Raw genomic sequence first — 16,615 nt, 5'->3', positions numbered from 1 at the left:
GGAGGAAGGCCCAGTGCGGAGGCAGGCGCAGACGGAGCGCAGGAAAGCAGGAACGCAGCCGAGCCCCGCGCCGCCGGCCGGACCCCGCACACGCTCCTGGCGGGGCCCGCCACAGGATGGCACTCCTGGGTGGCTTTTAAACGCAGCACGCCGGCTTCAGCATTTTAACCCTCTCCTGGCACAGTGTCAGGCGAGATAGCGCGGATCAGAGGCGGTGCATGCCTCCCGCAAATGGCCTTGTCTCTGTGTTTAGTGGGATCGGGACGGCGTGCGCCGAGATGCGGCTGAGTGCGTGTCCTGCGCGGGCAAACAGTGCCAGAGCCGTGCGGTGGAAAAGGCAGAATGTCTTCATGTTGGATGCCCTTATTACAGTGATAACATCTTCTCCAGCAGTATGCTTCTTCAAATGCCAAGTCTGACTTATACCACATCTTTCTTTCTTCAAGAGTTTCCTTTTTCCCTCTGACAAAACCGCTGCCAGCTCCATCCATCCCCCCCCAAAACACTTCCCATGTCACAGGCAGACTACAGCTTGCTTGGCACTGTTACCAGCCAAAAGCAACCATAGAGGGAATGCAAATGTTAACAAATTGGGTTATTTACGTTTTCCATTAATTTTGAAGCAGTGCATTTTTCTCATTTCTCATTTTACCAGCTTAAGGATACAGGGTGTTATCCCCAATTTCATATTAACTGCTGTTTCCTTTAAAAAAAAAGTAGCTTGTGATGATAAGGGAAAATGTGATTTAACAGTTCTTTACAACAATTTCTTACCTAATAGCTATAAAAAACAAGTTGAGATTACATTATCAACCTTCAAGGTTCAGTCATATCACAAAGATCAATGAAAAAGAATGAGCACCTATTATACATTTAGAACTGCTTGAAAACAAAGGCCCTCCTTGGCATATATCCTGTTTTTCAGAGTGTGATCCATTGTTACTTTGCTTTCTGTAATATTATTTTAAAAAATCATTTAGGGTTGGCCAGACTATAAACAGCAACAAGGTACAGAATATTAATAAAAGATGAATAGCGCACTTTCTTGAATATAAAAGATGTGATATTTTACATATATGCAAATTCTTACACTGATCCTTATTCTATTAATTTAAATATTTTCTTATGTAATGTGGACTGAATTTGACCCATAATATTTTCATCTATTAAGAATAATTAGAGAAGTTCTTAAGCTGAGCATAATGCTCGGGTAAACAGTCTGATACCACAACTGCATTTTTCATGCCCAGAGCAGAAGAGACATACTAAGGACTAATACAATATGCTTCCCTCTTCTGAAGAGTTTGGTTCAGTCCAGAGGGTTCCTGGGACAAAATCCCAGTACCAGCTTCAGCTGTGGAGAGTGGTAGCACTGCTATGCAACAGGACACTCATTTGACACACAGGACTTTGGCAAAAAAGCATCTTATGCCTGAAGTCACAAGGACAGTTCAGACTGATCTTATTTAACCTTTTGCCAAAATTGGTAATCAAGTTATTAATTACTGTCATAGGTTCCAGCTTTCATAGGTATTAAATCATGTATTACATTTGAAAACAACACAGTTTATTTGCCCCAAAATCTTCTGGAATATGAGCTACAATCAGCTTGGGAAGAGGGAAAGATGGATCCTGGTATCTGGAATATCCATTTCTGGGGTATCAATTTCAATGAATAGGTAGCTCTTATACAGAGAAACTATCCAGAATATTTGACTAAACTCTGTTTTTGTGTTCACACAATCTTTCCAGATTTTCTCTCCTGACATTACTCACATTCAAAGCAGTGTCTTCTGCCAGAGTGGGTCGGTGCTCCATTTCCCCAGCTGATTCATTCCCTCAGTAACCACAACTCCCAAACCAGAAGGCAACTGCAGTGTCTCCCTTTAAAATACCATGCTCTAAAACTTTCCATCTCTTGAGGAAATAAGGACTAGGACAAGGAGAAAGTTACAGCTGATACAAACATAGTTCAACAATCAGCCACACTGAGAAAGGCAACAAGACTGCAGAATGTGAAATGGCAGATAAATGAGATTTAGGTGAAGTTTTGCACATCTATCCTTCCCCCTGTGTGTGACAGAAGCTCTTTAATGATGTTGTCAGGGCCCCTAGATGGAGTAAGAGTCTCGATGTACATGGCCACTTATCTGTCATCCTTTATTTTACACACACAGTCCTTAAAGACATCCTGCAAATCCAAGACAAAATAAAAGAGTTTCAAGGCAAAATATAGACGAATGAACTGTGGAAAATTAAACGTGGGGAAGATCAGGACCTTTACAAGAGATGCAGGATGATACTAGTGTCAACTTCATTTATCAGAAATTGAGTTCAACCTCTTCAAACAATACACACTGAGAGACTGATTCATTCTTTCCTTTGCGCCATAGTGATGCCAATGAGTTCAAAAGAGTTACTTTCAATTTACTCTCTGTCAGGAAAGGAGACATCCATCTATCCATCCACATGGACCAAAGAAAAGGCTGAGCAGACAGAGAACTTCTGTGGAATTAGCCTACACTTTTCTTGCTTAAAGGGCCAAACACTCTGCTAGAAAACCTCTGCAGCCAAAAATAATATCACAGATACAACTCAGTCTGAATTCAGACTAGGAGTGCCTTGATTCAGCACAAGGAAAAAGGCCTCTTGTAAAGCCATTGTATATCACAAACATTAATGTCAGGAAGCTGAACGCTCATTGTATAGAGACCCAGAACTGTATTAATAACAATATCCACTGAGGACATTATATTGTGCAGTCTCTTCACACTTATAAAAGCAGGAAATTACTTTTATAGCCAACATCTTCTGTTTTCACAATTTGTCCTAGCATACCAGATACTTGCTGTATGAAATCTTCCACTAAGACTTAATGAAAATAAAACTACATGCAGTAAAACATGATATAATGGCTAAGTTATAGCTTCTCTCTAAATATTCTGGGTGTTATGAAGTTGATCTATATTACTAGAGTTACAAAAACTTTTAATGTAACTGAAAACAAATAAGCATGCAAAAAAACCACTCATTGGGAATTTACAGGAGGAGAGAATTGTAAAAAAATGACATCAGGTCCCACATTCTGATTTTCCTTCTGGGGACTGTTTGCTGTCTTCATCCCATAATTGCTAAGAACGTTCACCACTGGCTGTGGCTGGCTCCACAGTGGGCTTATTTGTAAAAGTTACTGGAGACAGGAATAAGGAATGGCTGGAGATAGATGAAACTTTCTGTGTCAGGTTGTGATGGAAACCACTGTTTAAGCAGGGAGATGGTGCAGACTCTCTGTGGTTAAGGTGGAGAAAAGCTGTGTAGTACCTACTTGTTCTCCTTAGCTGACTGATGGCTTAAAAACCAGAGACAGGGTAAAAATTCAGCAAAATTCCCAACTTGGCAGATGCAATGGAGAAGGAGTTCAAAAACACGAGAAGTTCAAAACAAAACCCTTCAATTTATTTACTGTGAGAGTTGCTATGCATTGAAACAGGCTGTCCAAGGCGTTAGCTGATGGAGTCACCATCCCTGGGCACGTTCAAGAAATGCCTGGATGTGATACTAAGAGCTTTGGTCCACTTGACAAGATGGTGATGGGTCAAAGGTTCTTGGAGATGTTTTCCAACCTAAATAATTCTGTGATTCTGTGAATGCAGTGCTACAACACACATATTGGGCAAAATAGTCCAGCTTATCCTGTAAGAATCTGCAAGTACATAAAAACTGTCCCTTAGTCTCTACAGAAAACAGGTATGTATGGACTGAGCTCATGTTTGGCTCCTCAAGAATAATTGCTTTGAGTCCAGAATGGAGACACAGGCCTTCAAGGTGAAGGTCCTTAGGAACAATCACCAAACTCACTGATAACTGCTCCAAAGATGACTTGTTACTTCTTTCCCCCCTTGCCACATAAACAGGATGTCATACAGAAAAAAACCTGAGAGAATGACCCATACATGACAGGCATTAAGACACACTGCTTAATGCACTCTGACACATTATGGAGGTGCTCATGTGACATCAGGGCAGACCCAGCAAAAGACCCAAAGAGGACAGATCAGAACAGCCCAAGGAAAGGGAGCAAAGGCTCAAGTGTAAGAGAGGGTTTGCCCAAAAAAAGGTTCTTGGAACCAAGAGAATAACAGGAAAAGAGAGAGCAGACGAGGGAGTAAGGGTTGCAGAGAAGTCAGAGATAAAGCAAATGCCACAGATAATGACATGAAGCTGAAGAAGGGACAGGGAAATAGTGAAGGAGACTTAAAAACACAGCTACAGATTGAGGGAAAAAACATGAGGGTGAAAGAAGAAAAAGCTCTCACACAAAGAATCAGAAAATACAGTGATTCTGTGATCACCAAGGTATTGGTTTGTTCCACTAAACAGTATCTCTACATCCATTTTGTGATTTTTAGACTGTCTACAAGATTACCAAGGTAATAATAGTAATAATAATAATTAATAATAAATTTTCATTTGTTTGAAGAATTTATTAAGAGGACCAATGTGAAATAGGATACAAAAACTTTCTGGCTTGGGGAAACTAAGCCAAAGGCTGCCAGGCAAAGGTGAGTGATGCCTATTACCAGAAGCAGATGTTCAGAGACATGATTGGGGACAGAACAGACTGTCCAACCTTACAGGTTCATCAGGAAAGCCATCAGAAATAGCACAGTGAATGGCAGTCTTCACAGAGTTCAGGAAGTCAGAAAGAAGAGATTTTCAGCTATGATCCAATTACAAAAGCTGTCTGCACTCAGGCAGAGCTGTGCCACCTGTGTAGCAGAGGGCAGCATGTAGGTATACTTGTGATGTGACCTAGGCCACGTGACTGTCAACTTCTGACTTAAAGAAAGCCAAATCAGTCATTTTCCTCTTTAAAGGACAAAATAATATTAGCTGACAATCTTCTGCAACTCCTGCTTTCAACAGGAGCCACTTGGAATCATGGGTATGTTTGAAAAATCAATCTCTAAGCAACTGAAAATGTAAGAGTTTTAAGGTAGATATCCTTGTTTCACTCCTTTTGACATTAAAATTAATTCCAAATATCCACTAATAGTTCTTGTCTCAGTCTTGGATCAGACAGACTTGCAGTGGCAGCCTTTAAGAGCAAATACTCAGGGACATCTGAGATAACACAACCCTCTTATATAACAAGAGTACACTTCATGCTAACACTGAAGAAAAGGCTGAACAGCAGTCCCTCAATGAACATGCCAAATATACAGGTTATATGCCAGCTCTCTAACAGCTATTATGATTGTCAAGCATATTAATAAACTTTTACAGTTGAAAGGAAAAGAAAATCTGAACCTATTTTCAGGATATTGTGCTCTGAGCGAACACTTACAGACTAAGGATTTGTCTGCAGGGAATATGCTAAATCAAGCCCTTTTGAACTTTTGATTAAATAATTGATGCATAATGCAGAATGTATAATATATGCATCCTTTTTCCATAGTTGCCTGGAAACCCATATGGAACAGTACTAGCAATTCCAGAAGCATTTAAATCGTTGGTGAAGACAAAGGAACAAAAAAGTTTTAAAAATCATTAACTCATTTCTCTTTCCATTCTTCAAATACTGCAGGATACCAGAATTAGTAACTTACACAATGGTATCATGACTCTTGTAATATAGAGTGGCTTTTTTTTTAAAGCTGTGTCCCTTGGAGCTATGTGAATAATGTTACTCACTGTAAGGGAACTTGTAAGACTCAGCTTTCATTAAAATAGAAAACAAATGACACAACTAATATTTCCAGCCTCTACCTTTATGTAATAGTAATAAGCAGATCATAAAATATACAAGGTGGTCAACAACGAAGAACAAAAATATGAATGCAAAATGGCAATTTTCTTTCCAAATTATAGGATTTTAAGCAAATCTCATAAAAGACTGATCACTCAGGGTTTAGAAGAATATGAGACTCCCATGATCACAAATTCAAGAGGCAGATTGCTTCATATTGCAGCCAAGCAGACCTTTTGCACTTCTCAAGTAGGCAACACTGCTTGTCATTCAGTTTGATTGCTCTGTGACCCAGCCTGAAACTATCTTGTGCTTTATTGCTTCCAAGATGAAATGAAAAACAGGATAAAACCCAACAATGAAAACAGAACACTAACCATGGAAACTACAGCAATGAAGGATTAAATTATTTAAACTAAAAGATTCTGTAAACATCATAATTTGAAGTCTCTGTTTCTGATGGTCATCCTGAGTAAAAGAAAAAGAAGGGCAAGCACAGAATTGCATGGGCTGTACAGTTCTTGAGATGTGAAAGGCAGGACAGTGACAGTGAACACCCCCTGCCATGGCAGGGATCTTCATGGGATTCTTGTGCCTCTGCACATTTGTTGTGTACTCTATTTGAGAAAACAGCCTCTGCACGTTTGTTGTGCATATCTGAGAAAATCAATACTCACTGAGTCAAAGGATGAATGTCTTTGTACTGCACTGGCAAGAGGTCTTGTTTGAGTAAAGAGATGCAGTTACATGGTCCTTAATCAATCAACATGTAATTATGAAGGATTCGATGGTTAAACATCAATAGGACAGACTGAAACTCTTGTGAGTGTCCTCTAGCTTTGTGTTTAGGGAGCTCTTTTGGATGTGTAAACTTGGTGCAGATTTTCTCATGCAGAAGAAGAAAGTTGAACCTGGATGTCCTGTTAACTTCCTCAGTCACTGGATAACACAAAGGTCATGCATCATTTCCAGTGGAACCAAGACTTACTTATCCTTTCCTTTTACTGCAAGTACCAGATAATGTGACTTTTCATTTTGTGGTGAATTGCATGTTGAATGGGATGGGATAAAATGATACATTAAGTGTCAGCCCAGCATGGAAAAAATACAGTCAAACCCTAAGCCCTAGCAATTTTATTTAGGTTAAATCAAATAATTTTTTAAGAATTGCTTGCTGTGATGATGGGGGCCTGTAGTTCATACAGGCTGATCTCATCATTTCATACCCAGATAGTCAGTTTCTAGGACAAACCCATTTTCAGCAGCTTGCTGTAGCATTACAGGAGGTCTAAGAGTACAGACAGAAAAGAGCTTTAAGAAAAGCACCTAAAAATAATGTAATTACAGTAACTGTCATTCATTTTCAGTAGGAAATTATTACATTTCGGGAGGGGAGAAATTATCCTAACTTAAAACAAATGTAAAAAGGCAGATCAGATCAGGGAACCACCCAAAAGCATGTACAGAGATTAAGCTGACATGCCTACATGCCTCAGCTTGACTACACAAGCCCAGAGGAAGCAGAACAAAGAGAAGGTGGAGGTGGAGGAGACTGCCTTGGACATACATAAGGATTCCATCACAGTCATGGCAGCTGTGCTCCCTATGAATGGAAAACAAACTGCTGTACTACAACCCAGATAGGCCAAAGAATTAAACAACAACAACAACAAAAAATCATTCACACTGAACAATATTGAAGGGAGAAACAAAGACACCAACACCCTAAGGTGTTGAGATTAAACTGCCAGAAAAACAAGCTCTCTTTTTGTCTGCTTCAATTAAGCCACATGTTACCATCACCAGCACAGCTTTTGATTCACAATTTCAACTGTCAATGGTTTATTCTGATCTAGGGAAATCAGCAAAATCTGCTTTTGCTATCACAGTCACAGAATGATCTCACAACACATTTAGGACAGTTCATCAAGGACAGCAGAAGTTTTCCAGCCATATAGTTCTGTATTAGTGAGTGATATTTAATGATATAATGGTTTTGATTATGATTTGTTGTTATGCCCTACTCTTGGTTGTCACCATAGCCCAGAGGGAATTTGCATGTGAACATGGTATTTCATCTCAGCATGTTAATAAACTCACTGAGAAAGAAGAATTAAAATAAATCAATGGCACAATGATCCCTGGGAAAAATTATAAATTGTGGGTTTGGTGGTTCCAGATACTGGTGAATGTCGAGAGATAGGTCTAACTGCTGTCATTGGTCTTTCATCCTTGTTTTAGGAAAGCCTAAGATGCTTCTGTGCCTGGATGCCATGGATAAACAGCAGCAAATCAACTTTGCCAAGCCAGCATTTTCCTGGCAGTAAGGGTGCTGATCAGGAGTTGTGTTTGCTGAGAATGTACTCAGGAGCTCCAAAACCTGCTCCTATGCACTTGCAGGGAAGTTAGGGACAATACTCTCCTGTTTGACTTGGTGAGAGCAACACTGGTTCATAGAGTTTTCAAGTTCTGTGACTGTTTTGGACCTCACAGTGCTCACCTGTAGTTTTTCCATCTCCCTCTTGACTCTTGCAGTGTGCACTATCTAAATGTGCACTTTGAAGCACATTTAGAAAATCTATATGATAAAGTCAGCTATTCCCATTTGGTATATTTTGTACAGTACAGACTGGAATAAACATGCAGCACGTTTCATCAGGTGCCTGTACCTGCTTCCTAGTTGCTTTTATTACCCCAAATAATAAAATTTAACCTCAAATTATTAGGATGCTGCTATTTCCAAGACTATATCCAAAGCCATCCACCAGTAAAATGGCCACAGTCAGCTCATACACTCCTGGCTTTACACTGTGGGATTTCAAGATGACATAATCACCAGCAACGTGTTCTCCAAGGTCATCTGTCCACAAGTTTTCACATTCATTTGGAATATTCATGGCCAAATCTCAATATCTTCTCCAGAATTTAGTACTTATTTGATTTTTTTCTTTTTTTTTTCCCCAGAAAAGGCATCTATGTCTTGTGCTGGTATTTATAACTAAGGGAAGACTATTGCTATTGCAACAGGTCTATTGCTACAGGAATTCTGCAAAGCAATCAGCAAGTAGTCTGCAATTATCTCTTTCTATTCCCACCAAATCCTCAAAAGTACCTACATTTCCTACAGAGTTTCTCTTTTCATTATTTCCAATTTTAGAAATTGTCAGCAGAAATAAAAAGCATAAAATTAGTTTATATTCATGGTGAATTAACAAGGTTTCCCAGCTTTTAGGATTTCTGCAGTCAGAATTTTGCATGTCTCCTGCTTTTGGGATTTTTGTAACACATTGCATCCCACATTTGGGCACTTACCAGATTCAAAGGTGTGGCAACAATAATTTGTAAATGTTTTTATTATTTATTTGCAGTGTTAACTTAGGTAAAGAGGAACACTTAAATTTGCAGGAATTTTTCTTTGAAAGATAACATTGGAGATTTTTCAAATTTATCTACTTTTTTATGAATGCTTAAGAAGAATTTTTTGCTTTTCTGAAGAACAAGGCTGGACTGGATTAAATTCCATCCTGGTTGACAAATAACTGAAATGACTGATAATGATTTTTTCACACTTTGATGATTGTTTTTGAACTCTCACTTTAAAATGCTCAGAGACATTTTTACAAAATAAGTACTTTCCACAAACAGAGTATTTTACAGAAGTTGTATAGAATTGTCAGAAAGACATACAGTTGCAATTTTGAAGACTGTTGGCTAAATATCTGCAGAGAAATCTTCTTCTTATGAAAATGAAATAATTTTACAAAGCAAATTATTTGATCAACAGTAGTAGTACTCAAGCTGCAACATATGTAGTGATATTCTGATAAAAGGTGGTAAATAGTCATGTTCTCTCTTATTTTCACCCAGATAATTTACCTAGTTTCAGAAGAAACTCTGCAAGAGAGAATGGCTCTCAGAATATTATTTTTGCCCATTGCACACTGCCTACTTTGCCAGTAAAACCCAGCCTGCTGCTGAAGGCTTCAGCAAAAAAACTGCTTTTGTACTGAGAGAATTCTCAAAGGGAGGCCAGGAGATGAACCTGTGTCTGTGTCTGCATTAAAGGCAGCAGAAACAAACAGTGCACTGTGTGTGATAAGTGTAGCTGCCTGTTAAATGATATCCCATGACTGCCTATGCTAATGGGCACCTCCGGGTAAAAAAGATGGTGCTAATAAAGCCTCTGCTCTGCTTTCCTTGGAACAAACACTTCTGGCACTCAAAGCAGCTCTCTGCTTCCATCCTCATACACCTTCAGCCTGTAGCCAAGAGCAGCTCTCAGCCATTTATTAAATTAGCTCTTTAAAAGAACCCCTCAAATACAGTCTTTCCAAGCAATTTTTCCAGAGTAAGTCTGGGCCAGTGTGCCAGGGCAGGGCAGGAGGGCACAGCTGAAAGAAGACAAGGATGGTTTGAGTGACAGGAAGTGCTATGAACTGGGAGTGGAGCAGAACTGTCTTTGAGCTTTTTTCTTGCTATAGTCTACCCTAAATGCAGCAGCACAGATGCAGCAGCAAGGTTTTTTTTCCCCATGACCCCTTTTTCTTTTTTGTCTCATTACTGCTGGGTGGTGCATAATGACAGTATCTGTAGGGAGGAAAAAAATCCCAAAACAGTAGCTGACATGAGCCAGAGGTCTGATATTAACCATTTCAAGGGCAGTGCTCAGTTACTGGCTCTATGTTTAGCAGCTCTTTCTTGGACAGCCATTGCTTGAATACCTGCCAGGTGAATGAATGACTTCTTTTCCCATTGATAAGATAAACTCATCTGGGAGAGCAGCAGTCTACTCGAAACAACGAGAAGAAAGCTGTACTTGATGGTGAAAAGACACACACAATCCAGCCTGTTCCAGAGCAGCAGGCACTATTTCTTAAGTTGCACAGAACCCAATACTTAGCATGACATTGTAAGTTTCTCCTTTTACTTTTTTTTTCTTAAGGAAAGAGTGATACAGTATAAATCTTTAAACAAGATCAGGAAATTACTCCTCATAGGTTATCAATGGAAACCAGAAGCTAAGTCCCATCCTCAGGCTACTTGGCACAAGCTGGCAAACTGCAGGGCATCTGCACTAATTCTCTATGAGGAGAACCAACAGTTCCACAAAAGCAGACCACAGTTCATAAATAAGAGGCACAAAATTAAAATTAACAACCAGTATATTTTCAGCCAGACAGACACTCCCAGCAATGAGGCTATTGTTAGCCCTTAGGTTTTTTTTCACTTGCTTTGCATGCAGTTGCATACGTACTTTGCTAGCACCATCCATTTAATTGGATACTTTTGTCACCTCAGACTACTGTATTCTGTTACCATGAAAATGAAGTGAAAATGTTATCCTCCTAAACATAAGATTTAAAAATACACCAACTGAATGCAACATAATAGCATCTTTCAACACATTTGCTCCTGAATGGGAGAAGCCAGCTGCTGGGCAGGTACTAACCCCCCCTGGGTTTTGCGTCTGGCAGATTGCTTATAATGTGATACCAAACCTTCAATTCATACTTCAGCTAAGGACATATTAAAAATATGAGAAGTGTGCAACAAAAGTGATTAAACGATCACCTCTATGGCTAATAACACAGTAAATACTCTCCAAAATACTTTCCATTACAAGTTGGCCTCTCCAGTATGTTTGGACAGCATAAGAGAAACATTTCTGTAACACAGACAGATGTAACCCCAAAACTAGGAACTTAACAGGGTAGTAAATCTCTATCTACAGTGAGCATTTTTTAACATACTTACCACTGTGTGCAGCACAAGCATAGCCAGGTTGTCATTCTAGTCTGTATGTGAGGACTAAAACCCACTTGTTTTCTCTGTGTTGGTCCTCTCCCTACTGCTACTGCTGACAAGAGTGCCCTTGGTTAGGGGATTTTTTTAAGTTGCTGTGGAAAGGTCCAGTAAAGCACATATACCCAAATCTGCCCTTCTAAGTATTTGCATACTATTTTGGATGGAGAAGAAAGTACACACTCCATTACAGATTTTATATGTATTTCGCCTTTAAAGCTCACAGCACGTGACTGTGCTAATAGAAAAAGCAGCTGTAAAGGGAAAAAGACTGAATCTCAGAAGAGAAGTTAAAAAAGGTCACTAATCAAGTGGGAAATTTCCCAATAAAACCTAGAGGGAGTAAGACAGATATGCAGAGATTACAAGCAGGTTCAGTCTCTCAGAAGAGCTGCATTTAGCTGGCCTTCTGGAAATAGAGCGGTCTGACCAACACTGCACTTACTTTGCTGCACCCTAAATAGAAGAGGACTAAAAGCAGCATTTTTTCTCACAGAGCTGCTATAAAAGCATTTAATTTGCAGGGCCCTGCTGAAACTCACAAATGCTATTTCACAAGAACACTGAAGAATGCAGTTAACATACTTATTAATTAAAGTTGTGGCCTGTATCCTGTCCCACCCTTCTATGAGTGAATCACTGGCACATTTGAGGCAAGCTCCTTACATAAACAGGTTCATATTTGAAGTCTGCCCAGGCACTCTGATGAGTGTCCTTTGCAATGCCACATCATACAGCCCCGGTTTGTCAGCGGTGCAAAGGACAGACTGCAGAGTGCAGAGGAAAGCTTGTAACAATGTAGGTGAAAGAAGCGCTGGCATACTTACAGTTGCATTTCTTCTGAACAAACCGAAGCTTGCATGCTGTTCGGTAGGTGGACAAGCGGATGCGATCCAGATCCTGAGCCCCTAGTGGAAGAGAAGAACGGTGACATTTGGATGGAATGTGACCTGTGTGTCTCTTTGCTAGCAGGGAAGCCAGGGAACAAAGAGGACACACGAGCTGCCTTGGTTTAACAATTTTCAAGGCTCTTTCCTTTGCAGAGAGAGCGGAGAGGAGTGAGCAGTAACAAGGGGAATGTCAGGAGCTACAGTGTTAAAAGAGTTTTAGAAAGGAAGGCAAGGAATAGTCAGCCCACTGTGTCTGTCACTTTGAAGAACAATCTGGTCAAGCTGCAGGCTAAAAGACACACTGGCCAGGCTCCAACAGCAGGGAAAACCTCAGCTGAATTTTAATATTCAGCAAAAAAAAGCCCATAACAAATACCTTTAGCTGACATTCCACACCAGGGCAAGGTATTGCCAGCAAACCCAATCAGAAAACATACTGTGCTGTAACATAAAGACTTATGGCAATCTGCAGAAGGGGGCAATGACAAGGGGTGTGCAGCCTTTCTCCACTTTGAGGATGTATGTTCTCTGCAATGGAGACCTCTGAGGGTCAGCTCTGTGCTCCACACAAAGCTTGGCCCTGGCTGCTGCAATATAAAGATCCAGTAACATTTCCAAAGCAGCTGCCCAAGAGATGGGAACAAACCAAGGGGCAGCTCCCTCACAAACAAGGGCAGGACACAGGGGCCAGTATGGGGGCAGAACCTGGCACAGTGTCCAGCAAACTCATCCAAACAAGGTACAGTCAGGATGTAAGAGGAGTGGAATACAGCCCTGCTTTTACACAAGCCTCCTAAATGCTTTAAGATTTCTCAGCTGAACTGCTGAACATATGGCCACGTTAGCATCTGTAGCAGGATACTCTGTCTAAGTGGGGGTAAAACAGCTCAAATTTTCTCCCATCTGCATTAGTTATCAGGGATGGATGGAGAAGGTGGATCATGCTGCTTCAGGTGTTCAGGAATGCTGAGACCAGCCTGACTCCACAACCCCAAAGCTAAACCTTCTGGGGACATGAAAAACAGTCTTGCCTGGCAGAAATCAGCACTGGTGAGGATGTGGCACACAAAGTTCCTGATAAAGGAAGCAACAAGTGATAGTACTGATAACTTATCTGAAGCTGCTGAGCTGGCAAGGGGAGCCTAGAAACATCTGACTGACAGTCAATCACTTTATACCATAAAAGCTCAGTTCTATTTTTTAATGGCAGGGACTTCTAACACTTTCCTTCTGGATACAAATGTGGCAATTCCTCCCTTGACCCCTCAAGGCTATTCCTTCAGACCAAGAGGAAGAGATTTGCCCACAGTGTTGATATGGGTGAGTAACACCAATCTGTACTTAATAATTATTAAGCTATTTTTGAAAAAAATTATTTAATAAATAGTGACCAATATAATTAGTTATAAATATCTATACTATCTGGTAAACAATTTTGATTAAAATATTTTAGCTTAATTGTTATCATTATGACCAATTTAAATAAAGATTTTATTCCTATGAATATATTTGGTTTGCTATCTTTAATCCTGCATAATGAAGTCATAGAAAGTATCAATTACATCTATATAATGCTTAAGAAATAAACTCTTGACCAAGTCTGGGACTAGAACTGGGTCAAACTCTACTCAGACTACTCTCTGAGGAGTTTCCAGAGTGAGGGGGATCCTTTCTGCATCTTGTGACTCAATTGGAGGGCTTCCTTCCCTGATAAATCTTGCCTGAAGCTTCCATTCTGCCTGTGGCAGCATCATTCACCCAAACTTTCTTAAACAAGGTCATCCTTTGGAGGCAAATTTTTCAAATGTGCTCTGGCCTATGACATGAAAATGAGAATGATACTCTCTATTCTCTCCAAATTCTGCTCTTTTCTTGACCAAATTCTCCCACACCGTCTTCCCAAGGCTCCCAGCTACTCCCTTTTGCCAGTTACACCACCTGCTCCTAGGAGAAATTCCTATGACTACTTAACATCAAGTATGGGAAGTATTTTTGTGAGTTTTTTCCATCATATCCTCTATTGTCAAAATTATACAGGTTTTTTCCCTTCTCCATTGGTATGTCATTGACAGCTTTAGGAAAATTTCTTTGTAGGTGAAAGGGAGGATAAAACTTGCAACACTAAGCTTTTCCTTTTTAACAGGAAAAATAAATAAAATTAATGTAACTTTTTCCCTCTTAAGTGAAAGGTAACACTAAACTTCCAGTGCTCCTTTATAAAACTTCAGCCTTTTAAGAAGGTTTAAAAAGTGAAAGTAAAGTGGACTCTGGCTCATTGAGCTTCTGAGGTTGCAGTAATAATTCTAAATAAATAAATTTGTAGGCAACATTGCTGGATTTTTTTTTTCCTTTTTACTATTTGCACACATAGTGGATGGTATTATTTTGATATTATTTAGTGTGTTGCTGATAAGACCGTGGAATAGACAATTTAATTTTGTCATGATTTACATTTTGCCACAGTCAGAGATCTATTTGTCAAATGACTTCTGTAGAAAAGTACCATCACTTATGTGATGGAGAGTCCTGATAAACAATAGGAAAAATGTCCAGGACTGAGCATTGCAAATGAGAGAGCAAATTTGTAACTTCCATACAGGACTGCCAGTGGCCTCTCCTTTCTTCTGCCTGCTGGCAGTGTATCACTCTGTTTCCTTTGAATATGCTCATGTCAAGCAACACTGTTGTCAGTTTGCAAAAATAACAAAGGGACACACTGCAACCTTGGCTGTTGTTTTCTGGCTGGATAATATGTGCCAACAGTGATGTACATTTTGAACTCCTCATCAGTGTGGATATACCTGGGCATGTCAGGTCAGGCTAAGTAAGATTAAGACCTAGTGGCTTGATGTCCAACAGAGCATTTTGAGTTATAATACAAGCTAAAGCTTGTTAAAATAAGCTTGTTAAAACCACGGGACTCTACAGAAAGTGATAATGATTATGATTATGATATCAATTCACAAATGTTTGTAATTTGGAACTAGAAGGATGCCTCTTCTGAAGGAAAGGAAACAAAAAAGGCCGAACTGGACCTCTCAAAATACAGGGGAAATAAACAATGGTCGAAATTTAAAGTCAGAATCAAAACCTTCTATTCCTTGTTGAGGACAAACTTCCCACTTAAAAAGGCTTGAAAAGTTGGATTTACTTTTTTTTTTTTTTCCTCTTTTCTATCTTGTGTAGTCTGGAACATGACCCACTTTGTAAAATTATTGTGGGGTTTTAATCACAGACTTTGCAGATGTAGATCCCAAGAGCCAAAACCAGTGGCAAAAGCCTTTATATTATGAATTTTCTTCCTCTGATATTGGCAAGTTGTGGAGTTTACCTATTACCACAGGCTTATGGCTATCAGAATGTTAAGAAGCTTCACATGGCCCACAATATGTAGAACATCAGGAGCACATGGTTTTTGTTGCACATGTTAAAGTGCGGGCTTGCACACAGCTGAATGTGACCCAGGATGGATTTTGGTTTCAGTGAAGCACACCCTCCACACACAGAGGTATCTGAGGGACTCTCAGAATGCAAAGTTCAGTGTTTTATGAAGATGCCTAAAATATATTTAGTTTTTCCACAAAGACTTAAAATTTTCCCCTCATTTTACCTAGCTGGAACGTCCAGTTCTCTGTGTACACAGGCAGTAGGTGGAGGAACAGAGGCAGGCAAACAGAAAAGGGAAGCACACGTGAGATAAACCAGACTGAAGTAAGTATGCCAAAATACTAAAATGTGAAAGAAGAAAATAGTAGACTATAACTACTGGTGTGTAATACAGGAAAACAGTCCCTCCTCTGCCTCCAGCTGCTGATTTTCCCAACACCTCCTTAACTCCTGCTAAACAATCCAACATCAAAACAGCCTTAAAAACTGTGGAAACAAACCCCTAATTTTCACAGCAAAGTCCTAAATATTTTAGGAGTATTTAAAACTATTTGAAATTAATGATACCTATGTCACTGACTTGATCTGATAGATTAATCGCACCAATGTCAATGACTTGAGCTTCCTCTGTAACTACGATTAAAACTACAGTATGTTCTGCTAATGGACAAATACATTTTTTGATTCTGGCCAAAGTACAACACCTCCCTCCAAGGTTCCAAGGTGCTGTACAAAAGAGACAACTGAATCAAAGAATATCCTGAGTTGGAAGGGACCCACAAAAATC

The 16,615-nt window shown here is 39.7% G+C and overlaps 1 protein-coding gene across 17 annotated transcripts in view; it reads right to left on the bottom strand.

The window, feature by feature from the left end:
- The window catches only part of DTNA (dystrobrevin alpha), a 223,917-nt gene that overhangs the window by 79,740 nt on the left and 127,562 nt on the right, over positions 1-16,615 (bottom strand). For all 17 annotated transcript variants that reach the window (XM_071419057.1, XM_071419078.1, XM_071419049.1 and 14 more), the window contains one exon: positions 12,379-12,459. In XM_071419057.1, the coding sequence (XP_071275158.1) occupies positions 12,379-12,459 (81 nt within the window). The remainder of the gene's footprint in view (positions 1-12,378; positions 12,460-16,615) is intronic.

This window comes from Agelaius tricolor, unplaced genomic scaffold (genome assembly GCF_023055355.1).
Source record: "Agelaius tricolor isolate 1412-34295 unplaced genomic scaffold, bAgeTri1.0.p SCAF_2, whole genome shotgun sequence".
Classification (NCBI taxonomy): Eukaryota; Metazoa; Chordata; class Aves; order Passeriformes; family Icteridae; genus Agelaius; species Agelaius tricolor.
The sequence above is the reverse complement of the archived record's forward strand: the minus strand, read 5'-3'. Positions and strand labels throughout refer to the sequence as shown.